The following is a 27,529-nucleotide window of genomic DNA, read 5'->3' on the forward strand; positions in this document are numbered from 1 at the left end:
TAAATTGAGGCCACTTACGCATGAAAGAGTAAAACAATGAATTTAGTTTTCTGATCCAATTTTATTTTTCTCAATTACAAAGCTTGTGAATTATATTTTTACAAGTTCTAAGTTGATTATTTCATAGCAGTGTACAACAAAATCTTGAAATGGTTCACATGTTGTTATACCATATTACAATGGAAAGATTTCAATGAATTGGTATTGTTGCATATTCATGTTAGTGTAGAAAATGACGCACATCACCTAGTTTTACCAGCCAGTCGGGACAATTTAAATATGCTAATACCATTCGGCACTCTCCTACCATATCATGCTTCAAAGCACTCGTACTGACAGTAAAAACAGTTCCTACCTTTTTTTCTGATAGAGACAGGATATTTATACTATTCATACTGTCAATGTAAGTGCATAGAAGCAGGACATAAAAGTACAGTATGGAAAACAAATTGTCCCAATTGGGTGATCTTTACACTGAATACGATGCATATCAATGTCCCATAGATCACAAGTTGAAACCTTACTTTCAATTGGTTAATAATGTACATGTATGCTACTTGAAGGGTTCAAGGGATATATGAAATTTGGCCGTTATTACAAATAAAGACTTGTTTATGCTGTATGTAGATGATTTACATTACAAGTAGTATATATATATTTAACATTAAAACCAGCAACACTTTTGTTTTCTTTTTTCTCCGTTTGAATTTTGTTAAACTCTTTTGATGGTTCCATTGCAGTTAACTTGTTTATAATTTTACCAAAATGTTGAGTTAAATGTCGTACTTTATTATTTTTCCCCCTCTTCTCTCATAAAACAGCGAGAGAATTCAATTTGCTTGAAAAGAAGCTAAAACAAAAGTGAAGAAAGGGAACTTTATATACTTGCTAAAATATTCATGGCGTGAAGAAAACAAAATGTAATTTTAAAAATTATATAAAAAGCTTTAAGATGATTTTCCAAGAATTTTTAAATTATTAAATTTTTACAAGACCATAAAAGGACACTTAATCGTTTTATCTTTGACAGATGATCAAACCCCGCTTTTCGCACTATATTAATTATTTCCTGTTCCTCCACTCTATTGAAAACGACATAGATGAAAATATGTATCATTCTCTTAATTTTATACCGATTAATACCATTTATCCTGAGTTTGTCAGAATCAATAGTTAATTTGTAATGATTACTAATATTGCTCAATCAGTCGGCATACTTGTTCCTTTACGTCGACAGCCTTATTTACACAAATTGTATTTACTTACACTCTAAAAACCAAAGTGCTGAAAACAGCACATAGAGTGCTATTTTACAGCACTTTCCAAGAGCCCTGAGAGGGACAGCACCCTAAGTGCTATAAATAACACTCTCAATGGTGCTAACTATACCAGCACCTGAAAAGTGCTGCAACAGTCCCGCACTTTAAGTGCTACCACCAGCACTGGAAAGAGCAAAGTAGGCACCTGTAAGTGCAAGTCCTTAGGTCAGTATTAGGGTGTACAGAGCACCACTAACTGTAGACTCAGAATCTGTATCACTTGCAAAATATGGAATGTAAAGGGTAGGTCAAAACACAGCATCTCCTGACTGAAATAAAAGGGAACACATTTCTTTTCTTTCTTTCTTTTATTGCTTCCTGTACTTGAGAAATAAAAAATCATGAGTTAGACTTAAACCATATAGTGATTAGACAGATTAGCTTAAGTATGTCAGCTAAGCCTTTTGTTTACTATAAAAATTTAAGGCTGTTGACCAGAAGTGCTAGAGTATATCCATGCATAGTGTTCTAGCCTAACTTTATGTTTACATTTAGCCATGGATGTTACTAAGTTAAAACATGATATTAATTTACTGTATTAGTACTGAGTGATATTGACAGTAGATGGGACTATGCACCCCTAAAATCCAGTAAAATCCAGATTCCAACTGGATAAGATCTCAGATTGGACAAAAATTAAATAAATAAACAAACCATTTTTTACCACCCAATGAGGTTGAGTTTCCATGGTCTCATATTTTGAACAACATCTTCAAACCTATTCACTCCACTCTTTTCATGAAGTCAAATGAAAATAACACCAACTTGATCCCCAAATGGGTCAAAACTAAACTGAAACACTGAATATCCTCTAACAGTCTGAATGAATGTTTTAAAACAAGATAAAAGTAACAGTGACAACACCCAATCAAGACTAAGTTAGATAAACCTACGCTCCCAAGGGCGAGCAAGTGCCTGACATATTGTGAGTCATTAATTATTAATGAGTAATTCATATGAGTGGCTGTGGCTGAGATCTGGTGCAAGCAGTATCCCTCCCATGTTTATAAGCAACTTAAATTATCAACTGTACAACCTGAATAACTGGTCAAAACTTGATTTATCCATCACAACCAGGTTCATCTGGAGATGATTTTAGAGATATATGTGGGTCTAAGTTGTGTAGTGGTCAGTTTTGTATTTGTTTACCCTGTGTTGTAGGCCTTATAATTCTGTTAATGTCAAAAATCCAACTACACTTTATATAATAGCTACATACTAAGCTCTAAAGGATTACAAGAATTGAAACACTGATCCCAAAGATAAAACATACGGCATGTTTTTCTACTACAAAATGGCCATTGCAACTTACTTAAGAAACGTTATGAGAAATCATGAAAGAGATTAATGCTTGTAATTAAAACGAATAAATTTTCAGACATGCTTGCAAAAAACTTTCCTTTATGCTTTTAAACTAAACTGTGAACAGTCTCTACTCCACATTTTGCAAAGCAATCCTTATCTCCTTAACACGATTACTTATCTTTTGACCTGATGGAGGTATGCCATACACCACAGTTTGGATAAAGGTGTAGAAATCTGTGAGCTGCACCGCATATGCTACAATAAAAACATAATGAACTTTCATTAGAATATCTGTAGCTGCTACAATTCCACATGCTTGCCTGGAAACAGGTAGGGCAACTCCATCCAGAACTACAAAAAACTGCTGCAAGTCAGTCACATTGCTTCCAATGGCCAAGAGGTGTGGCTGTTTTCTGCTGAGTTGGCTTTTCTTTGCATATTCTTCCACATTTGTTCCGATCTAAGAAGAAAGGAAATTAATTCATGCATTAATTTCCAAAATAGTGCCGATTTCTCTAGCAGTGGCGTAGGAAGGTACTTTTGAGTGGGGGGGCTGAAGACTGATGGCCGGCCTGGGGGAGGGGTCTAAGGGGAGGGGGTGTCCCCCTCCCCTTTGGAATTTTTTTGCATTTCCAGGTGGCCTCAGATGCAAATTGGTGCAATATAGCACACTTCAACACCCAATCCATTTTGTAAAAAATTTTGCATTTTCACCTGGCCTTATAGATGCAATTTGGTGCTCCAAATGAGATTTTTTTCTCATTTGGAAATGAAAAAGGGGTTTTCTGACTCGCGGAGCGGGGGGCGGAATGATACTTCCGCCCCCCCATATTTTTCACTGGGGGGCTGGCACCCCCCCAGCCCCCCCCCCCCCCGGTTCCTACGCCCTTGTTCTCTAGTAACCTCTGAAAACTTCAACTAGTCCAGCTGACAATTACTTCACATCCTGCTTGCATCACTAACCGTACTATTATGTATCTTGCCTGAACTGCTGCCTGGCTTGTGCCATATTTTAACCAAATATAAAATCCATATTAATAACTAACCAGCTACAAAAATATGCAAATATAACTTGATATATAATACAGGATTATCTGGCTCAGGTACAGAATAGTCTACATTAACCCACATCTGGATCAGATAGTTTTATGTGGTTGACTCTTATCTCCTGAAGGAAAGACACATTTAATAAGAGCACCTACCTGGACCGCCCAGCACAGATTGAGCCAAGGGGCTGAGGCCTAGAGGACAGAATGTCAGTACCAATATCCCCTAGGCTCAAATGGTTAAAGATTGATCACTCTGCATGAATTTTGGCAGATCTTTCCCACTCAACACACAAAACAACTTACTGGTTGCCAGGCGATGAAGTAACGGACATTGTCATCTCGACTGCATTTTCTACTTTTCCTTGTGTTGAAAGACGGCAATAGGTGAACCAATGCAAAGAGACCGTACCTGGATGCATGTTCTAAAGAAGAAAATGAAAAGTTTCTTAATAATGAAAAACATAAAAACAGATTACATATCTCAACAAAACAGATGTATATGTCAACAAAATAGTGTGACGTGTCAGTTAGTAATTGTTTGTTCCTACTACTTGCTCTAGAAATTGCAATATACAAATTACACATAGGCACTGCATGCCAAAAAAAAAAAAACATTCTGATATACTTTTATGTCCACTGAACCCAATTACATAGGCCTATGTCAATTTCACAGTTATAGGTCTTTTCAAAGTCACTAAAATAAATATGGTGGAAGACTGAAGGATTTCTGGGATTCTTCTATAATTGAAATTGGTTAGGCCAGGAAATTAATACTTTTGCTTATTGAATACACTGTTGGATGGAGGAAACTAAGGCATCAAGTGGTACAGTAACTCGTATCAATGAATGAACCAAGCAAGTGGCTATACAGGTACAACCCTACACCACCAGACTTACAACATTGGTTCTAGAATGTTTCTAGAATAATAACACACCCCTCCACCCACAGCGCTTTAACAGTACGTGGCTCAAGAAACAAATTTCCTTCAGTTTACCCTTACTCCACAGCTGGAATTAAAGCAAAAGTGAACAGGATTGCCAGCTTAATCAATTTTAGTGAATGGGCCTAAGAACTGGCTACAAATTTAGACCCAATAGTTATAACCTTTGATCTGAAATCTGGATACAAGTTTTAATCCACTGATTTCAACAATTTGCGAGCAATCTGATAATGATCTGGCTATTTTTGATTCACACGCTGCAGCCTGAATTGACACTTAAATGATCTTTGACCTCAATTTTTGGATACATTCGTGATGGGTCCCCTCCCATGGATCAGTTTAGCCAAGTTAGCTCCAGTACTTGAAAATTCACATAAGACTGCAAGAGATAATACCACTTAATGAACTATCGTTAGACAGGTAGATTCCCACCAATCACATAAGCTCCCACCAGCTTCTATGGTGTCAGAACTTAAGTCTTCTTCAAAATCTAGATTGGAATGTAATTCAGTTTTAGTTTAATCACTTTCATTCATTTCTTCCATGTATGTTTAAAGAAAGTTGGGTACCAGACAAACTGTTAACAGCATTGCCAGTTTTCTGTACATGATTTCACCTATAGCAGTCTTTTAAAGAGCTAACATACCAAATATTCACTACAGAAAACTTGACTGAACTTGCACAATGAGAGTCACATGACTACAAACTGTTAGCACTTTTTTGAAACATACCCTCAGACTTTTCTGTTTCTTCAAATTCAAACCGAAGGTCCCGCAGAGCTGAGTTGGTGAGTACATGCTATGTACTTCCAAATAAAGCGGGAATGTACCCTCCCATTTCATCAAAAAGTTATTGGCGACCTGATCTCCATACATCTGCTCAAAGTCTTGCAAAATCTACAAGTAAAAGAATAGAACAAGAAAACATGCAATGAATCCCAAAACATGTCAGGTTTCTTTCATTTTTCTGCAACAGCTTGAGTCTATAAACAGTATAAAAAAAAAAGCATGTTTAAAGTTTCACCTAAATTTGTTTCAAATTAATTGGAAAATTAAGCCTACCTATAGTCTTTCACTTTCCATGACAGAACATCTTAAGTGAAGCATATTTACATTGGGAGTCATCATTTCAAAAGAAAAGATACTTATAGTAGGCCTTCCTTGATAGGTGCAAACAAGGCAAACATTTGGGTACACAACATTAAGCGATGCATGAAATATGGGAAACACTATGAAGGTCAAATAAGAATAGGATGTATACAATTACTCTGATCATTATTTTATTTTTACATTTACTTTAATTTTTCTTTAAACCTGAATAATGTATGACTGTGAAGTATGGTTTGTACTTGTACTTTGTAGGCTACTTCATTTTGTAGTCGGCAATCACACACAGACCTTACACTGCAAAGTAACATTAACAACACAACGTTAGCCCTGTTACCACAATAATGTTAGACCTAGGCTAGGCTACCACAAATTCAAAGCGTAATATGGAGTGACAGGCCGTCCAAAACGTTCTCTTGTGGTCGTCTAGCGGCCATCGGCTCATATTCTTTAGGCATTGGCATATAAACCAATACCAATACTTATTGCATTGGGCCTGCCTCTCTTATACGTTAAGACTCTGTGATGGCCACTTGTGCAAACGCAGTAGACTGTAGTACCAGTAGTACACCTCAATCGAATCGCCATTTGCGACCATAAAGTTAGGCCTTATAAATGTTACAATAAGGAGGTTGGCTAGGCCTATATACGCCCAATCATAAACTTGGCATAGCCTAATGTTATATCAGAGCGCATTTGGCATTTACATACGTGAATAGACCTATGGAATAAGTGGTAGGCTACCATCACTAAGACGTCGACAGAGGTATTATTTCAAGGAAATTCCCGACGTCATCAGCAAAGCTAGGTTATTGAAAACATGAATGATCACTCAAATTTCATGAAAGGTCGCCATATCAGCCTTCAAATATTCCTTACTCTGGAGAATATTCACAGATTTCAATTCAGAAACTTACGTCTGCCGGTGGAACGTTCGTCACTTGTCACGTCTAGCGATGCGATATGCAACTATTTGGTTATAACCAATAGCGTTGTTGCATGTTACTGACGTCACCGCCTTCAGCCAATCAAAAGTTAATACGAAACTTTCAGCACTTAACAAGTGCAGTGCGTCACAACTGCGGCGATAGCACTTTGGTATGGTGCAAGTTATTTAACACTTGAAGGTTGAGATACTAGCTCTTAAAGTGCTAATTGATGACTAGCACCGTGTTGGAGCTACTAAATTAGCACTTCAGTTTTTAGAGTGTAGATGCTACACAGGGGTAACCTAAAAGTCATCATACTGATATTTCACTAAGACCAGCAACTAATTTCTTCCAGATAAAAAAAAAAAAAAAACTTTTTTTTTTGGGGCGGTAACAGCTTAAGTCATACTGTACACTTATAAGCATGTACACTACCAATGTAACAACAAAGCAAGAACGAATAAAAAAGAAAAAAAAACATAAACTGAAAGCTATAAAAACAAAGGAGTGCGCTTATAAAGATTACGTTATGTACAGAATATTGTTTTAAGTAAAACGTATGCTTATTTGTTGTACCTTTCAAAGAACAACGAACAACTTCTGGTAATTTGGTAACATCTGAAACAATATCCCTCCATGTTATTTCATGTGGTGTCAGTGCATAATTTCTCACAAAATGTGGATCCCCGTTATCAATTGGCCACGCGTACCCGCAGATTGTACACATTTTCTCTGTGGCCGCTTCATCAATTTCTTGCCCACTCCCATGTTGTAATGGTTAGTGCATCAATAATCACTCAAAATCAATTCTCATGGGTAATAAAATCCGGCAATGACTGGTCAGGATGTTTTAATTAAAAAAAAAACATAATCCCAAGGTTAAAAGTCGGGTGGGGAGGTGGGGGGGGGGCGTGCTATCGAAATGTGTTTAGCTTAATATGTCTTAGCTATTATATATCTGTGTCGAGTCTGTGTCTTTTACGCTGTCTATACTTATAACCTATTGTTGGTGAGATGCAGCTACTGCAGTAATACCGAGTAGTGTTTACACGCTACTACTACTGGAGTACTTCTCTGAATATTTCTTCACTAAAGTCCCTCTTGTCTGTACTCATGTGGCCTTCTATAGAGATGCAACTTTAGCACATTCTTTACACAAACTTAATGATGTAACTTTAAAAGTAATATGTGCACATTATGCTCAACCCCCCACCCCCCCAAAAAAAAGGAAGAAGAGGAAAAGGCAAAACAAAAAGAACAAAATCTTACAAAATCCATGCTTACGGCAAAGTAATCTAAAAGTACAAGCTGTATGGATGTAATTTGAAAAGTCATGGGTACACATTATGCTCAAAAAAGCAAAACAACTTTTGTTTTGTTTTTCGAAAAGGGCTTAGATGTAAATTGGTGTTATCATATTTATTAACTACATTCCTGTACTAAAATTTACCTTTTTTTTGGCATAAAAGCTTTACCAATTCTGGGACGAAAAACGTAAAAATATTGTGCGCGCCTGCGTGGTCGAAAACCAACCGGTTATATCACATATTGAAAAAATTTAAGGCCACTCAGATACACACTGCAACCGTCCACGTAGTGCACATATTTTTGAGGTTCATTACATTATTTTTCGTGGTTAACCCCCCCCCCCCCCCCGCACGTAGCGCAATATTCTTCAGGTAATTTTTCATTACATTCTTTTTAGTGGTTGACCCCCCTTCCCATCATCGGCCCCATCCCCAGGCTCGAGTACAGTTAGATTTTTTTTGCTCCTTTAATTTTTCACCGTCCACCATCGCGTCCCCAAAATTTTCTGTAGGGGGACCTTTCCCCCTGCCCCACCCCGCTGGATACGCCACTGCTGGGAGATATGCGCGCAACTCGACTTAGTTTGGATGGATTTTAAGTTGTTGGTAGGCCATATATAGTAGCGAAAGTTTAAAATACGAACTGGTGTAATTTTTTTCAAGAAATTTTTTATTTCTAAGTCAAGATTTTGCATCTATTCCTGAATCATGTGATGAGAACTCTAAACACTATATCTACATGTACATCCTACGACAAGTTCGAAATATTTTGGCATTACAGTTATCCTGTCACGTGACCATATCATGTTGATAGTCAATCCAAATAATTACCAAATGAGAGGTTAGTTTTCATATACCAATCTCACTATTGTAAGTTGTAACACTACTAAGGAATAACAGCTTAAAAAATAGTTTCGATCTGTTGAGATTGTGCAGCTAGTGAATAAACATGTAGTCTCGTCACGTGTGTTCACAATACGAAATTTGAAAATTTGCAAGCTCTTGGGAGTTGTGACGATCTTGATGCATCTTCAGTTCTTTAGTGGCAATATTACACAAGTTGATGACGTCATAAATTCACTCTCTTTCTCTGTAATCTGTCAGCGACTTTGCGTCAGGTTTTATGCGAATGACGTGTTCTGTAGAATAAAACAAAATGGAACGGTATCCTTAATTCCTGCTATGTAATGTACGGGTTTCAACATATGGTTATCATTTTACAGAAATACGCGGTTATCTTTTCATCAAATCAACCTGCTTCGAAGGTGAGTGTTAACCCCAACCCCCCCCCCCCCCCACCCACGGTAAATGGTGAAAAAATATATTTGTTTCCAAGTGCGATTTTTTTATCTTTAGCCACATCCATGTTAGGGGCATGGGTAGAATATCGACTGGAGTTATGGCGGTTTATTTCAGTGGTTGTGGGACCAAGAGCAACCAATGCATGATATCCCTCAAGTTTGATCACCATTGGCTCACCGTAGATGATGTTTGTGTTGGTTTGATATTGTATAAATGCTGGTTCGTATATTCCGCTTAGATATTTTAGTGTTACAGTGTGGCATTTATACTGATGATAAACAAAGAAACGCAAATGTTGATTTCATTATATCTATAACATGTAAACAATAACCTTTACAGCTTGATATCTAACTTACCTTAAGATATCGTGCATCTCCTCTGTAAAAGAAGGAAGGAAAGAAGTCCATTGATACAACACTTTATACAATTTCAAATGACGTCTATCATCATTATACCAATTTCCACTGCTTCAAATGTCCAACATTTAGCATACCTTCTGTTTCATACACTGTGATGTATATCAGTTCATTATCACATCCTACTATATGCTGAGATGGAGAATTCTAGGGCGCTAAGTAAAGCGCATACCATCCACATGACATGTTATTCACAGGAGAGGGTACGAGATGTGAAGGAGAGAGAATGTAGGTCCACAGGAGGGAAATATGATTATTTGGTTTGAAGGAAGCTTATTTCTGCTTTGTATCTATGTCAATCCGTAAAAGACTTTGACAAAATGTAGAATGGTTTCAGAATGCAGTTTTATTACTCCCATGAAGTTTTAGGACATTTGACCACAAACTGGTATATTAGAATGTAAATTTCATTTTTTGAAAGAAGGATTTCAGGATAACAAACTAACTTGTCGTAATACAGAAGATAATATGTGTTATACGGTCGACTATGAGATGCTTGTGTGAGGTATTACCCGGAATTCTTACGGTCATTATAAAGATAGGAAAGGGGAGAAAAGGGGAGAATATTATGACTATATAATATGTGTACCGTGAACAAGAAGGGGGACGACTACAATAGTGAATTTATTGCAAATGACAGTCTTCATAGTGAGTGAACCAGGATAGAGTAAAATCTTGAACCTGAAACATTTATTTTCTAATATAAACCCTGTATTACTGTTTATTATCAGCAAATAGTATTCGGTTGCTCTCAAAAGCCTGGACAGTAAGTAGGGTGTGTAATTCAGAAAACAATGCCGGACGGAACTTGGCTTAAGCAAATAACTTTTAAGCACAATTCATGGTACGCTTGGTTTTATTTAGTAAAATAGCCTTAATCACATTCATATATCAAATCAAAATTTTCAAAAGTTAGATTTGTCTTCCTGATCTACCCTGGTCTATTAAATCGTATTCAAGTTAATTAATTACATTATAAGGGAATTTCGGTCAAAACCCCTAAGAAACGGTAACGATTTTGGCGTCTACCATTAATTGCTCTCGTAGCCCCAACCCCCAACCCCACGTGTATGTAGAGTACTTAGTGAAATCATTGATTCATATTACACTATACGTAATGTGGGAGTTTAGATTAATAATAAGCGAAAAACTCAGTTAATTCAGAATTAGGTTGTAATTTGGTCGATTGCCTACGGAATTTACTAGCGATAATCAAGGTTATATTTGATCCAAATTAGACAAATCCTAGATTTTGTCACAAAATATAAGTCAATATAGAAATCTATTCCTTTAAAAATAATTGGGCTTAACATACTTCCATATTAGTATTCTCCTAAATTATTTAGCGTAAAAGCATGATAAATATAGCTATTGAAACGTACTGGGATTTGTTATTCTAACGAATAGTTAATTATCATAGCGACACAGAGCCGTGGCTGTTCATACTAATAACATGTAGTGGGATGCTGTTAACAAATGGATTCGGCTAATCAAAGGAAACGGCTGTTTGACACTTACCGTATCCTATCATTAATCGATCAGTTTGTTACTATAGTCTATACATATGAACTTTAGTATTACTTACCCGAACATTGCCGTCTCTATCAGATTCCTGAAGCAAAGGGAAAACAAACTTCATTTTTTATGTCATGAATGAAACAATCATGCTGTATGTCTAACCTTAATCACATTCGTATGTCAAATCGAAATATTCAAAATATGATTTGTCGTCTTGATCTACCCTGGTCTACTCGATCATATTCAATTTAATTAATTACATTGTTATGGGATTTAGGTCAAAACCACTAAAAAAACGGTAGTGATTTCGGTATCTACCGATAGTTGCCCCTCGTACCCGCAACCCTCCCCCTCCCACTTCCCCCTCCCCCTTCCTTCACTTCTGACAAAACATGAATCGGTAACTAGAACCGACAATTTCATTGTAACGGCTTTTAATACTTATACTATAGGAAGAACTTCGAGTCTGTGAAAGTAAAATCCACTTGTATGCAGATTACTTAGCGGAAATATTGTGTTAGATTACATAATACGTAATATGGGAGTATAGATTAATTATATAAGCGAACAAAAAATAAAAAGTCAGTTAATTCAGAATAAGGTTGTAATTAGGTAGCTTGCCTTCGGAATTTACTAGCGATACTCAAGGTTGAATTTGGTCCACATTAGACAAATCCTATAGATTTGTCACAAAATATACGTCAATATAGAAATCTTCTCATTTAATCATTGAGGACCAAACACGTTTCAAAATTAGTATTTTCTACATAATTTAAAGTACAGCAGGATAATTCAAGCTATTGAAATGTAGTGGCACTTTGTTATCCTAACGAATAGTTAAAAAATGTAGCAAAATGAAGCAATAGCTATTTATAGTAACAACATGTAATTGGATTCTGCTAACAAAAAGTTAAAGGATGCGGCAAAATCAAAGAACAACGGTTGTTAGAAACTTACTGTAGCCTATCATTAATCGATCAGTTTGTTACTATTTTATATACATATGAACTTTCACTGTTTTACTTACCTTAAAATTGCCTTCACCGTCACATTTCTGAAGCAAACAGAAAAAACAAACTTCAGCTTTAATGTCATGAAAAATAGTTAAACTTGAAAAGTGTTCATTACTGTAAAAAGGCCTTTATTTCACGACTTCAATTATAATACTTTGCTACGGTTTAATATGAATTCAGTTGCGGTCATAATTTTCTCTTTTTTGGGATAAGAAAGAAATCATCTTCGTGATGATTATCTAGAACAAAGGAAATTTTATTTTAATGTGTGTAGTGATAAATTTTGGTGAGAGTTCGTGAATCGTGAAAGAAATCTTCCCTTCATTGATACAGTTATTGTTAATGGTCTTGAAGATATGAAATTTAAAACGTAAATTTTCTGAAAGTTATCATTTAACACTCAACATCTTTAAGCGAGGGTTATCACATCCTTGATACCGACGCACATGTTTTCAACCTACAACCTACCAGTATACTTAAATTTGTATTAATCAGGAAAGTTCTTTAACAGTTCAGATATTTGTGAAGGGAGGAGTTGCCTTCATCCACGTCTCCAAAACCAATTATCAACTTGTCATTAAATAACGCATTCATTTCAATGTGTAAGTGATGTGATGTGATCGGGGTTAATTGAAAAACATAAGATCAACCATTCGAACTATTGACCTCTGGAAGCTATCCAGCCATACCGTCGGTGGTATATATTTATTTTGTTGATGTTTGAGTGATATTGTTTTGATTGTTTGAGTGATATTCGAAGGTAAAGAATCCTGAAATCAATTCTTTAACCAGGGGTTGCACTGCAGTCTAATTAAATACAACACATGAAGCCGGTAGAAAGAGAATGAATAGAAATTCTTTACTACAGAAAAGTAGCTTGACGGGGATATTATATAAGCAAGTATGGAAACGACTCGAAAAGTTTGGTTTAGAGCGACAGCGATATTTAATCATTGTGAAATGTGAATTGTTGTTAGCTTTGAAGAGATCTTAATCAACTCCTTTCACTTGGTAGTAACAATAGTGTAAGTGATATCTTAAAGTATCTGTCGATACTTCCATTATGAATATGTAACAGCTAAAGAGAGTTTTACGATCTCTTACCTGCCATCGACCAGTCTTCAAATTCAATCGTCGATGGCCCTGAGCACTGAATAAGATCCACACTGAAGAATATAATAAAGTAGATTGGTTTAAATATATCAGTATGTATCTAGTTATTCTGCTGTGCTATTCATCGACTGAATCCACAGTAATATAGTCATACGCATTGGACTAACGTCAGAGATAAAGTCACATCGCCATAATGGAATAGTGATATATGTAAATACGTTCAAATTACATGTAAAAGTATACTCTTGTGGTGTTAGAGCTAATGATATATGGAATGTTGAAACATTTACCCCTACGCTATGTCAATACGTCATCGGCGCACTTTTAGTTTATTGCTGCAGAATCAGTTTACAACGATCTCTTCGTTATTCTGATAACTCTATCACTGATTGAATTAATAAGCATAGAAAACATTGATCTCATGCTAGCAGAATTGGTTGCATGTCTATTATTCTTTTTGTGGAAGGAGGTATAAACTATATACACAGTGTGAGATAATTATCACTCGAATATAAAGGGGAGAAATTGAAACAGATACGTTAATTCAAATTGAGAAAACTTTCACAGTGACACAATTTCTGAACTTCTTAGTGAATACCTGCGGAAGATGTTTATCTTTGGCTTGCGATAATTTTTCATGCTCTTAAATCTACTAAAATCCCAAAGCAATTTAAGTCATTAGCTTTATTTACTAACTTTGAGTTCAAACCCACAGGATGTTAAAAACTTCAAAAATTAACCAATGGTATGTGATCTTTGGTTACCTGCCCAATTCTCAAACTTCTTAACCCAGACATGCTATATGACATGAAGGGTGTGAGGAAGATATAGATAAAGTTATTGTAAACAACACTAAAGATGAAAATGGTAAGACGTAATTGTCATCTCATGTAACCAGACTTAAATGGGCTTATATATCCAAAATCATCATCAGAAATATGAACGGTATAAGTATCTGGGTGGCTAATGACAAATTTCACCCACCATATGGAATCTTGCATGAAGTGACCAAAAACTGTTATGATTTTTGGAACACAGCCTTAAGGACGTAAGCTGAATATGACCAGCGGGTTAAAATGAGCATTTTATATGTTTCATGGTTCCCTATTGTTTATTTGATAGATCCAATCAATGACCATAACACAGATCACATGTAGTTTACACCACCTCATCCTGTGTTACAATCTTTCTTCAACGGATAACTTACATCATGAGCTACGCAATTATGGAAAATTTGTTTATTATATCCAATTTAATGAGAGAACTGTGGCTTATTACGCCAATAAAAAGCTTCAACAATATGAGTTGACCCCCAGAAACCCATCCCACCCCCTCCAAGCCACCACTCCCTTCAAAATTTAGAGGTGATTTTAATTTAAAGAGGGTAAGAGAGACGTTAGCCGGGATCCCATTATATACATTTGCCGTTTTACATTTCGGCAAGTAATTGGTAGAGCCCGTCACGAAAGTATATTTGACCCTACACCCCCACCCCAATTCAAGTTTAAAAGTTGGTCACTGGCCTATGTAAGCTTTCGGATGAATTTTCGTGCTAGTTTGCGTTAAGCATTTATTCAGTGTCCAACTTCAGTAGATCAGTGGTTGTTTTACGTAAACAGTTGATTATTTAATTTTTCCTACATTAGCGGTTATAATTACATTAGTGGTTGATTATTACATAAGTAGGTGTTATACAACATTGCCTATGCACCCGATACTCATAGCTAGTACAGTAACTACTGTTCAAGTTCCACAACCGTGCGTCAGTAACTACTGCGCTGTGTTCGTTACACGGTAAAATGTGTTACAGGTGGCACAGTAATGAAGGCAAAGCTGTTACACGTTACCATGTAAGACAAAGAACTGCGCGACTGGACAAGGAGTGTGAGTACTTGACGTGGTAAACTATTACTATATTTAGGCCTAATTTGACATCGAGCTACCCATAAGGATAATATAGGTTCCCCCTCCGCCACCTAAGGTCCCATTTCGTGTATCTGTTTTGTATCTATTTGAGACTTGCACACAATCACCTGTCCGTGAAGAATGTTTCAATCAAATGGATTTACTATTACGATTAGACAAAAGTTAGGCTTCCATCTGAATCTCGCTTGCAGTATAAAACTAAGGAGTATTCTTCGTTACCCAGCCGCCGCGCATTTTTACCTTCGGACACGTAGTTCAACGTGTAACAGCTTTGCAGTAACTACTGTGCCACCTGTAACACAACTTTTTTTTTTAAATTATTTTGTTGTTGTTGCTAGGCCTATTGTTATTTATTTTTTTTTCATTTTATATATATATATATATATACATACATATATATATATATATATATATATATATATATATATATATATATATCTATATATATATATATCTATATATATATATCTATATATATATATATATATTACACGTGTAGATGACAGTTCATGTAGTATATATTTAATATAGCCCCCTCGGGAGTCCAAACGGGCAAACTCGTGGCACCATTTTGGGAGCCCCCGTTTTTCGGGGGCTCTGTTCGGGAGCTTTATATATATATTTATACGTGAACCATCCAAAAGACTTTCTTACGTACGTGTAGATGACAGTCATGTAGTATATACTGTATATAATATAGTTGTCTGACTTGGGTGGTCTTTCGGGAGCTTTGCTTTTGATCTGTTTGGGAGTCTTTGGGAGTCAACCTTTCTTCCATTTTTGGATATTCCAAGACAGTACAATAGCTCTACATGGGAATGTGCAGTATACACGTATACGTTCACGCTAGAATCCTAGCGCTCCCGTTTGTAACAAACGAAAGTCATAGTACTAAATGAGCAATAGTTGCAACGCACTTAATATCCAGAACGTTTACTTTCCTACATGAACTGTCCCAGATAGAAGATACTGTGCATCGAAGCCAAGGTCCTTCAAGATGAAAGGGATTGAAGCAAAATGTATGTCATCGTTATGTTGGGAATGACCCTCTGGGAGCCCACAGGCACCCATTTTTCGGGCCGTCTCCTGCTTTTAAGGAGCTGTTTCGGAAAGCTTCGTTCTAGCTTGTAAGATTAATAGGCATAGGCGTAGGGTGCGGTGGGTGGTCGGGCAATATGCTGAGAACTTTTGGGCACCTACTGAAAGAAAAATAAATTGCAATGATGTAACTAAAGGAATTCAATAGTTTTCACCAGCACCTATATATTCGGTACTTCACCAGCTTGTTTTTCAATGGTGAAAATTATATTATTATTATCATTATTATTGTAATGACTTCCCCCCAAATTATAACCAATAATAACCGATGCATGCCTATATGATATGACATGTTGAACGAGCGTGGAGCTCGCGAAAAGTTTGGTTATATTTTCGGGCAAGTCGTTACACCCCCCCCCCCCCCCTCCCAAATCAAATTGGGCTCCTACGCCTATGTATAGGCATTTATATATTTATAAAAGTATACTTCGTAAAGTATATATATGTATATATATATATATATATATATATATATATATATATATATATATATATATATATATATATATATATATATATAAGTATACGTGGTGTATAAGCTTATTTTGTAAAGCAATGTTAATAAATTTCAGTAACTTTAAAACCTTAACGAATAGATTGCAGTACGCTTGATTAAAGTAATCGGTACATTGACCGAACCTTAGATATAACGACTTCTACTTTGGTCATACCGAACTATTGGGGTTCGGTGGTGCTGCAGGACAGGCCCAAATTGAACGTGTTGCTAGAACGGACAGTCGCATCCATACGGTGAATCAAAAACAGTAAATGCAGAGAAAAACGCGCGATGGGATGGATGCGATGAGCACGCGAATACCAAATGAGTGACTCAAAGAGCAAAGAGCACACCGTGAGCAAAATGATGAGCACGGACGTAAGAAAGTCTTTTGGACAGTTCACGTTTAAAATATAAATATATGTAAATAGAAAAAAATGAAATAAACAATATATAAAAAATATTAATAATAATGAACAAATATAGTATTAATAATAAAATAAAAGAAGTTGTGTGCTCGTTTAAGAAAAAACGGGGGCTTCCGAAATGGCGCCCCGAGTTCGCCCCGTTTGGACTCCCGAGGGTGGGGATGCAGTAGCATGATACTTTTATATTATAAACATTATTTAAACCTGGAGTCTTTTGAAGCTGTATGTTGTGCTGAAAGTTAAAGGAAAGACTAGGTGCATGTAAAAGTAACGTGTTACCTTAATAATCAGGTCTACTACAAACAAACCAGAATCGATGGAATTTTAAGCTTAAACATTTTTAAAATTCTTTGTCAGACTAAACGATTACTACCTCGCTAATTAAAAACAGTCAATTAGTTGTAACGCCCCACACAACTCACAGTGAGATTGAGGGGAATTACAAGCACGTGTGAATTTACATGTTAGGTCAGTCACAGACAGTAATAACTTAAATGTATTAAGTACATATGTTATGTCCCCTTAACTAGACATCACAGAACCCTTCATTGTTACTACCGTTTGTTTTAGTAATGTCATGTGTCGAGGATAGAAATGACTGTCAATGAAGCTGTAAAAAAACTTATCAACTAATGGAATTGCTTTTTTTATACACGAAATACTGAGTTCCGACATTGCAAATATATTTTCTAAAAATTATGTCAGATAGCCAGATGTCCCGCTATCACCCTTGGTTGGGGTCCAGTTAATTGTCTGTAATATGAATTTCTTTTCTCACTGTATACGTCTAGAAGTATTAAAAGAACAGCGTGTAAGACTGATTTGAAGATGACTGATGAGATATACTATTAAAAGGAACACTAAAACTGAGCTAATATCTTTGTTAATGTATATGGCTTGAACTTATACATATGAAGAGAGGTTAGGTTATTGTATTATATTCAATGCCTTAATATCGTATCATTTACAGAACATCAGACCATCCAAAAATTGCTTCTAATACATTACTCAACTGAGCTAAGGACGAAGGGTTCAAAATGACGTCATTATCAAATACCTTTGACATTTCTTGATTTCAATGACGGTGGAATCGATTCAACTGCAACAGAATCTGGAAGATAGTAATCCATAAACCTGTGGAGCGAAGTAAAGCAACATCGTCTAAGGTATAATTTATTTGACACAAAATTTACGACGATAAAAATGTTATGGTAACCAGAGAACAATAAATAACATAGATTAACAAGGGCGGCGGAACCGGGGGGCCCCTCCCCACTTTTCCTCAGATTAAAAATGTGCCCTTTTTCTACATACAAATTGAGGTGTCTCAAGTTAGCAAGAGGCCAGGGAACCAGAATGAACACTCGGGAAGGGCCGTTTCCGGCCATCTGAGGGGTTTGTAAAACCGAACAAAAATTTTCTTGTGCGCTCCGCGCCAACTGATAGTGGCGCTCCGCTCAGATAGTCGTGTATACAACTTTGCAAATCCTGGCTACGCCCCTGACTTCCAATGAATTTCTGTGGGTCAAACTCAACGCTATTTCTAATGGAAAATTTGTTTAGATAATAACAAGAAATAAAATCTAAATCGGAAGATTCCTACATTAGCAACTAGCATGATTTCACCTCATTTTGTCTCAAAAGAAAACTTGTTTCTTGTTTCCCAATTTGCACATTGGATATTGCAGTGCTAGTATGCATATTTTCCTTGAAAGGGGGGGGGCGTTGACGGAGTGATGTGTATATGCAAATAAGATAATACAATAAGAGTTATAAAGGGTACTAAATATAAGGCTGCATCAGTTCAATTGAATTTCTGAAAAGTGCCCTTTGATGTCGGTGCCCCCCCTCCCAGATTAAAAGTGCTTCCGCCGCCCTTGACTTAGAAACAGGCAACTTAACAGACAAATCACAATCCCTGAATCATCCAGACGATCTGTGTTTCAAGAGTATCCTTAGGTTTATACACCCCTCAAAAATGATTAATTTCTTTGAAGAAAATCCTTCTTTTGATGTGCTACCAAAAATTATTTAACACTTCTATCGGTGCAGGTTGCATTGTTTACCTATTTTAAATTTTGAGAAAGAAACTTCAAACATCACACACAGATTGATGATGTGATAATGGAGAGAAATACATAATGTAGTACGCATAACACTGTGTCAGCTTCTCAGCCACATGGCCTTCAATAACACGTGAACAATGTATTAAAATTGTATACAGGACAGATCATATATGGTTTCATATTGCTAATCTGTCTGCTTTGCTTAGTATATGACTGATATCTCTTGAAACACGGATTTTTTCGGGCATCAAAATCAAACAGCAAAATGCAATATAAAACTAAAAACTTGTGAAGTCCGACTCTGGCGGTTAAGAGCTGATGGTTCTTCATTGTGACAGAATAATGAAGGGCAAAAAAGAAATGAATTAAAATGCTGTACGCGTGATCAAATTGAATTGCGCTTTACGTTTTTGGTACTAAATTTGCCTTCATGTGCACTTTATATAATCATAAATCTTAATATAAAATATTAATTCATAAAAAAAAAACAATATCGGTGATACAAAATATATGAACATGACCGATTTCTACCCTCTATCGTACTAAACTGAGTCAGTTCTTACAGCAGCCTAGTTCGAAATATATTTTAACAAATAACTAGCACGTATCTCACAGCATCAGTAGTAGGAATGAATATGATCTGCCTCGGATTTCTTCCATAAGTGTGGCATTCGTTTACACCTGTAATGCCATGGCAACGATCCAGGTGTACTAGACACATAACGATCTCAGTGCTGAATTCAGTATCCTTTGACAGGCTCATTTCATCTCCATTATTATGCTAATTAGGTCTTTACAGTAGTTACAGGTGTCACATACTCAATATTGACGGGGGGGGGGGGGATTGTCTGAGAATTTTCATTATTGACTCAATGGTTTGTATTTTAATGTTTTGTGATCTTCAATGACTGAAACCAATGAATAAGCTCTCAATATCTCTGGACTGCAAGAGAAAGTTTAGGCTTTCTTTGAATATACACAATTATGGAGACACCTATAGTGTTTGCGTGAAGAAGAACCCGCAACAAAATCTCGTGTAATAATAACCTGGAATTAACGGGCTTCCTAACAATCTTTATTGGGTCTAGTTCTAAGAATAACAAACAAAACAAATATGATGAGAATTTAGAAAGGACCTGTCAAAATCACTTAAAATCTCGGTTTCAAGAATTTACTTTTCTAATAATGAACTTAACGGTAAAGTTGGTGTCAAGGAAGTTAATTGATGTTCTTTTCTCGGTTAGAATGTAGCATCGCGCGATACCGGTATTTATTGATGCAAACCATTGAAAGCCGGTTTGTAGTGTATTATATAATATTTATTGTGTTGATTAGTCGGGTGGTAAGGCTTTGTAATGGTAGCGGACGCATCTATAGCATAATAGATTCCCGGATAACAAAATTACATTAATTTATGCCATAGCAATTTAGATCAGAGGTAGGTGAGGGTGGTGTGACTGGGTGGCAATGAAAGGTGAGAGGACAAACAGTGTCTGTGGTTGATTAATGAAATAATATAAAGGCACATGGGAGGTTTGAGGGATGGGATGGAGGGATTTGTTAAAAGGCAAATATTCAATTACAGTGACAGTTATGAGTAATTTCACATTGTAAATAGTTTGAGTTTAATAAGACTCGTTATACTTGTCTGAGAAAAAACAAGTATAGTAGCGAGTCTAATGTGGCTAGCTGTGAAAACTACAATGTATTCTTAGCCGGCAATTAATGGACGTCAAGAAATAAAGAAAATAAGGTTATGTGGCTTAATGACGGGACTCTTGCTAGCAAAACCAATACAAGAAAACAAGGTGATGAAAGGGTTGGAGAATGTGAAAGAATAACAGTGAAATGAGTAGTAGAAGGGTGTACAAATTTAAACAGGTGGGTTGGTGGTAAAACTCTAGCAAAGAGCCTACCTGATCATTACGTTAAATTGACGTACGCATTTTTAGGACTATATTTGCAAATAGGTGTTAACGACTCCACTTCTACCCATACACTATGTATGAAATAATATGCACTTGAATGACTTCCTCATTATAAACTACCTATTTATAAAATTACGGTGAGTCTCTTAGGAAATTTCAACTGCCCTTTTTTATATTTCTTCTACGTCAAATGTTGGCTTTCTGTTTTGTAAGTATACATCATAGGTACGAATACCATCGCTTTATTTCTTCGGTTTTCTTTTAGGTTGCTTTAGTTATATAGTTTTATCAATTTTAAAGTTATTTAATTTTAATAAATTCACGTTCACTAATGTTTTATAGTAAAGGATTTACATTACCGGTAAATTACAGAGTTTATAATTAAATTATTTTTCAAGTTGTAATTTAGAGTTCGTTTTCTTTGAATTAAAACCATCTGTTGAGTGTTAGTTCTGGTCTTAAATTTGATAATTAAAATTTGTATTTATTGGAGTCTTTTTGAAACCTAATTAAACTAATTCAAGTTGAATAATAAACTTTGTGTTGTATTTTCTTTTTGAAAACATTTAAAATAAAATATTCATTGTTGTGGAGGCTTTCTAAAAACAATATTTCTAATTTTTGTCTGATAAAGTTTTCGAATAAAATAGTTTCAAGTTATTCAAGAATCTTTGTTGTGTTTTCAACTGTACAATTCAGCTTATCATTTTGAAAATCTTCATAAAACGCTGACAACTTTCACTAGGACAACTAATATTCAACAAATGTGTACCTTTTCTTATCCAAACTAAACATTCGTGTCACTTTAAGACTCACCTCTTCTCTAAAACTTAAGCTAATTCAAGATAAAAAGAACATTTTATAACTTACACCCTACCAACCCCAACCCCCCCCCCCCCGACACCACACGGTCCTTCATCGAGTTAAATAATCCCCCTTTAATCTCTTAAGTTTATTTCATTCACTGCAACATTCTACAGAATTCCATAAACGATGGCCTAATTTATTCAAATAAATCCACTTAAACTAATTGAATCCGATCCTTGACAATAAAATACAACAGTTTACATTCTATATTGTTAGTTTAATAATGATAACTTTTATTAATTAATTTAATTCCTGTTTGACTGTTATAATGATTCTAACATCTACACCGGAATACTTACATCAGCTCCTTCAAGCTTGTACACTGTGAGGAGTAAGACAAGATGCCCGCCAACTCTTCATTAGTTAGACTCCTGTGGTTGTCACAGATCTCCAGCTTCTGGAGAGAACTCAGGATAGAGAGAGAGAGACCAGACTCAAGGATAAGGTTCAGACCAGACTCATCATCTCTAGGAGAGCAGGCTACTAGAACCACACGGGAGATAGGAATCTAGAATGAAAGAATAGAGTTACTGGTTAATAAAGTAGATAGAAATAAATAGATTGGATAAAGGTTACGATTAGAATAATTAAAAGGATGTTTATAAATGATAACAAAGAAAGAAAGAACATGGAAGAGAGTATAAGCGATGAATTGTACGGATTTTAAGGTTGTGTTTATGTAATTTTGTGTGTTGGAATGAACTTTAACGAACGTGAACCAGTGGTTGATTTTGAAGAGGTAATAAAATATAAACAGGAATAAATTAATTATTTAAAGAAAAATGGAAATAGGACTTTATTAAGGGAGGATTATATTTGTGCAGGTTATGAAAACAAGAGATTTAAAAAATTGGGTTAAATAGGACAATGGTAAAGTTTTAAAGATTTATTTCATGCAACAAATATTAATTAGCTTTATTTTGATTTGTTCTGTAGATACAAAAGCAGAAAGATTGAAATTATTACTACTGATTTGTTTAATGTATTTTCGTTTTGGTTCATTTCCTCTCTTTTTTTGGTGGGGGGGGGTGGGGGCGGGGGTAACTGTTGGAACCACGGTTAATATTAATAAAGGTTGATAAATAGGTCAATATAATTATTGATTGATTCTGATAGCTAAGTAAATTACTAATATGGCTTCGGAATAATGTAAACACTAGATTGTCTTCTGGGTTTAAAAGCAAATATTGTCAGAAAATTTGTATCTATTTGTAGAAGGAACTTATTTTAAGCATTTATTTAATTTTTAAAATAGGTGTTTATTCAATTCCATATATTTAGTATGTTATTATCCAGTTCTCAATAACACTTAACCTAATCAATGTCAAAAGTCAGGAGAGGGAGAGAGAGGCTCAGGTTGATGAGGAAATTGGGCACAGAGGATTTTTATTTGGATTCTTTTTCTTCATTTTTCGCAGCAGTAAATTTAAATTGATACCGGTAATTTATATGAATCTATAACTTAGAATCTATCAATATTTAGGCCTACTACTTTTCAACAAATACAGAAGTATAAATTGTTGCATGAACTTTGAAAGTTAATATCAATTGCATTTTAAACCTTTCTTCATTTTCTGAATACGTTTTATATTTAGTAATCTTAACTCAAGAGTGTTAGTAATGTACAGTATTTCAGCTTAGGGGCCTAGGAACAACTTATAACAAATATAATGATTCCTAACAGTTTTTCTTTTCTTTATCCGTTAAAATCGACATTTATTTAACTTTTGGAAAGTCAAGTTGAATACCCGAGTACCGATGTTTAGTTTTTGTTATCAGTTTTAAATATTCTCTAGAAATAACTAATAGAAACGCCAGGCGCAATGTTGACATTAATTCTTTCTAATATTACTAGGTGAAAATAAGTGATGGCGCATTTTAAAATTAAAGTTTTGGGCAAAACGCGTCACTTCTTTGTGAAATGAATATTCACTGTAATTGGAAACTACTTCGTTCAAATATTATAGGAATAATGACATTTCCAAAAAGTTGGTTTTCAACTTTCAAGGTCATGAAACTTTGCAAGGAAAGTGGTGATATTTTATATTTAAATTGATAGCTATAGGCCTAGGCCCTAGGTATTTTTGTTATCACACATTCAAGAAGAATTAAATATCTAACCAGCAGCATGCGAGAAGACCTGCAGTTAACTGTTCTGTGATACACGATAATTGCTATTTTGTAACTGGTGCGGTGATTATTTTCTTTGACTACTTATTTGATATGCAAGTTGTAGCCTCGGTCTGTATGTTTTCGTGTTTCATATAAAAAGTACTTCTTTTAAGTTTTATTTTTAATATCCTTTCAGTAGGTAGTTTGAGTTTTGACTGTTTATTGACCACACTATTATAGATATACTTCCGAAGTTTAGTTAACTAATTTCTTATGAGAGTCGTCGTTACTATAGGAGTTCAGGTAGAAAATTCACTCATTTGGAAAGACGTATTTATATCAGGTAAATCCTACTATAGCTTAGGGCTACATTCTATATTGTATGTTCTTGGCCTAGTGACCCTAACAAGCCTATTAAGGCCCGGTCACACTATACCGATATTTTATCGGAATACTATCCGATTTTCCCGGAGGAATCGAAACAGCCTGTTTTCCGTTCGGGTCTTCTAGCCACAGTGATAAAGGACCTGATTTGCTATCTGTTGAGCCATTCCGATGTGGAATAGCCCTCTCCTAACTTTTGATATTGACTCCGTTTCCTTTTATCGGATAGCTATCCGATTTCTCTTCCGATTTTTATCGTTTTTCGATGTGACGTCACTTCAGAATGTAGTCAGTTCTAGAACCCCTCAGATTTGGAGTAGGTATTCGAATATTCCACTGCATTCATTACATTCACTACCACAAACCTCACTCTTCGGCCTAAAATCGGAAAAATCGGACCGTATTCCGATAAAATATCGCTGTAGTGTGACCGGGCCTTTACACCTACCTTCAAACTTACCAAGCAATTAAATTAGGTCATTTGTCTGTATCCGATATTTCAATCCCGAATTTTTACAAAGAAGTGAATGAAAGGAAGGCAAAAACTGACCAACATTAGCGTCAACAACAACGATCTAGGCCTTTGTAGAAATGGATCATGATCAACTGCCTGTATATATGTAAATAATTTCCGTGTGACACAGGTATGCACGTACGGATACAGGTGTTCCTGTACTCCTTGAGTAGCTTTGGCGCCAAATTATAAGTCGCATGGCATTACAGTTAAGAACCAAACTGTGCCTACGTTTGATGACATACCACACCTATTTAGCGACCGGCAACGTATTTCATTGGCTGATTTGTGTCGTGCGGTCAATGATTGATCAGAGGAGCGAAGGAAGAAAGATTCATTTGGCGGTAGTTTTCAAAGACTCTACATGTTCAAGGTGAATTACGTTATGACGCATCTGAAAGGTATAACCAGGTGAAAGGTGTAGCCAGGAATTTGCGAAGGGAGGGGAGAAACTGTAGATTCGACATTGCAAACTATTAGAGACCCTACACTATCTAAGCGTAGCGCCACCATTGGTTGGCGCGAAGCGTAGAAGAAAATTTTGGCTGAAAATGCCTCCCAGATCGCTGGAAATGGCACTTCCCAGGCCTTGTAAGTTGCATCTTAGCATTTTCTCTTTTGAAAATACTAGCGATATCATAAAAACATTTAAAAAGGGGGGCTGCTTCCCCCTTCCCCCCCCCCCCCTTGGCTACGCGCCTGACTGTGCCAAGTTGTTCAGTACAATGTAAAGGAAAGATCAAACATACATTAATTTTGCAGAAAATTGCAAGACCAATCTAACCAACACGCTACATAATTCTTTTACCGGTTTCCAGAAATACCGAGGGCTAACTTGAATCCAGTTTCCGTTTAAAATAGATACAAATGTGTCTTTTGGGGCTCAAAATAGACATCGTTTGAAATGTATCCTGGAGGGATCTTTACAGGCTACTCACATGTTGGGGGGGGGGGGGGGAACTCTGATATGAGCTCGTTTATTGTGAGGCATATTTACGTACTACAAATTAACCTCTACAATGATAATAGGATGCACACTGTAAGGCTGCTTCTATTGGGGGGGGGGGTAAAATTCGGGGATTCCCCCACCCTGTTGTATATAATGGAGAAAATCAAAGGACAGTGTACCTCATCGTTGCATCAGAGAACGTCATGTTATTCAAAATATGTGATTAATTCTTCAGTGAAGTGAAAACAAAGCTATAGTTTTTATTATAATTTCACAGGCTTTAAATGGATATCCACATGATAACACCCACAGGGCCTAATTCTTGTTATGAATATAAAGCAAGGGCGTCAATCCCGATTGAAAAGTGGGGGCATAAACTGAAGGAGTGACCGCGAGCGCCTTGGAAGGCGAAAAACCTTTCTCGGGTGGGGTCACATCTTATTAATGCTTACACTTATCTATTTAACATCCGGAGGTAACTTAGGGCCTTTATAATTAAAATTGAAACTTAAACCACAACGGAAACATTCTTAAATTTTGCACTCAAGAATAAATCATCTAGTTATACAGATGTCTACAGCATGCTCACATATGGTATCATAAGTACATTTAAACAGCACTGTCGGGTACATTTACTTGGCACATTGGATACAGTACTGGGCACATTCTCTTTATCGGAAACATAGAAACCTATCAGAATAAAGATACTTCAGGGCTGTAGCCTGGGTGGAATTTCTAGGGGACAGTTGAAGAACATCGAAACATTATGTGTCGTCCAACTGCTACATAGTGATGATTTGATGCGTATATACCAGGGCCCTATTGAGGAAATCTTTAGGTGGATGGGCCATCTCCTAAAAGGGACCGGCATGGCACTACCTAAGCGTAGTGAATAATTAGTTGTAGCGAAGCGTAGCAAGAAAATTGCCAACCATGCCGCACATATTGCCGAAAATGGCACTTCCCAGGCCTTGTTAGTTGCATCTCAACATTCTTTTATATTTGAGATCTCAAGTTTTAGGAAATTACACGTCCCCAAAGAAGGAAATTAGAAAAAAAATGATTCGTTAAAATCTCTTTGTACGAAACCAGAATGCAAATATGCATTGTGGTTTCGATGATGTAACATGAGCAGTTTTATTCATGGATCTGACGTAATGTAAAGTAAGGGTGTACATCTTTACAAAGGTTTAACGATTTTACCTCTGATGACCCCAAATGACCTTTGATCTCCACCAAAAACAATCCACTTTTTGTACGTAATGTGTGGTACTTCTAAACACTAAATATGAAGCTTCCAGTATTGAGATATCGTGATTACAAAATTTTCAAAATTTGACCCCTGGTTACCCCATATGACCTTTCCCTCCACCAAAAACCATAGGCTTCTTTTACAGAATGTGGTACTTCTACACACAAAATATGAGGTCTGTCAATGATTCC

At 36.0% G+C, this 27,529-nt stretch overlaps 2 protein-coding genes and 1 long non-coding RNA gene across 6 annotated transcripts in view; all 3 read right to left on the minus strand.

The window, feature by feature from the left end:
- LOC139964058 (NLR family CARD domain-containing protein 4-like) overlaps positions 1-27,529 on the minus strand; it is a 44,549-nt gene that overhangs the window by 8,305 nt on the left and 8,715 nt on the right. The gene's annotated exons all lie outside the window — the stretch shown is intronic.
- LOC139964270 (uncharacterized) lies at positions 1,265-6,929 on the minus strand. 4 transcript variants are annotated; one of them, XM_071965744.1, is made up of 4 exons: positions 6,600-6,929; positions 5,346-5,510; positions 3,977-4,095; positions 1,265-3,084 (listed from the first exon to the last, which is right to left on the minus strand). In XM_071965744.1, exons 2-4 carry the CDS (start codon positions 5,487-5,489, stop codon positions 3,000-3,002), a joined length of 348 nt encoding a protein of 115 aa, XP_071821845.1. In that variant the 5' UTR covers positions 5,490-5,510; positions 6,600-6,929; the 3' UTR covers positions 1,265-2,999. The 4 variants fall into 4 exon arrangements, with proteins under 4 accessions (XP_071821845.1, XP_071821844.1, XP_071821843.1 ...); XM_071965743.1 differs by having other exon boundaries at positions 6,638-6,928; XM_071965742.1 differs by lacking the exon at positions 6,600-6,929 and adding an exon at positions 6,465-6,599.
- Positions 6,937-25,786, minus strand: LOC139964271 (uncharacterized). Its single transcript, XR_011791930.1, has 8 exons — positions 25,084-25,786; positions 22,427-22,635; positions 18,324-18,400; positions 13,310-13,371; positions 12,220-12,246; positions 11,260-11,286; positions 9,615-9,636; positions 6,937-9,095 (listed from the first exon to the last, which is right to left on the minus strand). It is a non-coding gene; the product is annotated as an uncharacterized lncRNA (long non-coding RNA).

Source organism: Apostichopus japonicus, chromosome 22 (assembly GCF_037975245.1).
Source record: "Apostichopus japonicus isolate 1M-3 chromosome 22, ASM3797524v1, whole genome shotgun sequence".
NCBI classification, from domain to species: domain Eukaryota; kingdom Metazoa; phylum Echinodermata; class Holothuroidea; order Aspidochirotida; family Stichopodidae; genus Apostichopus; species Apostichopus japonicus.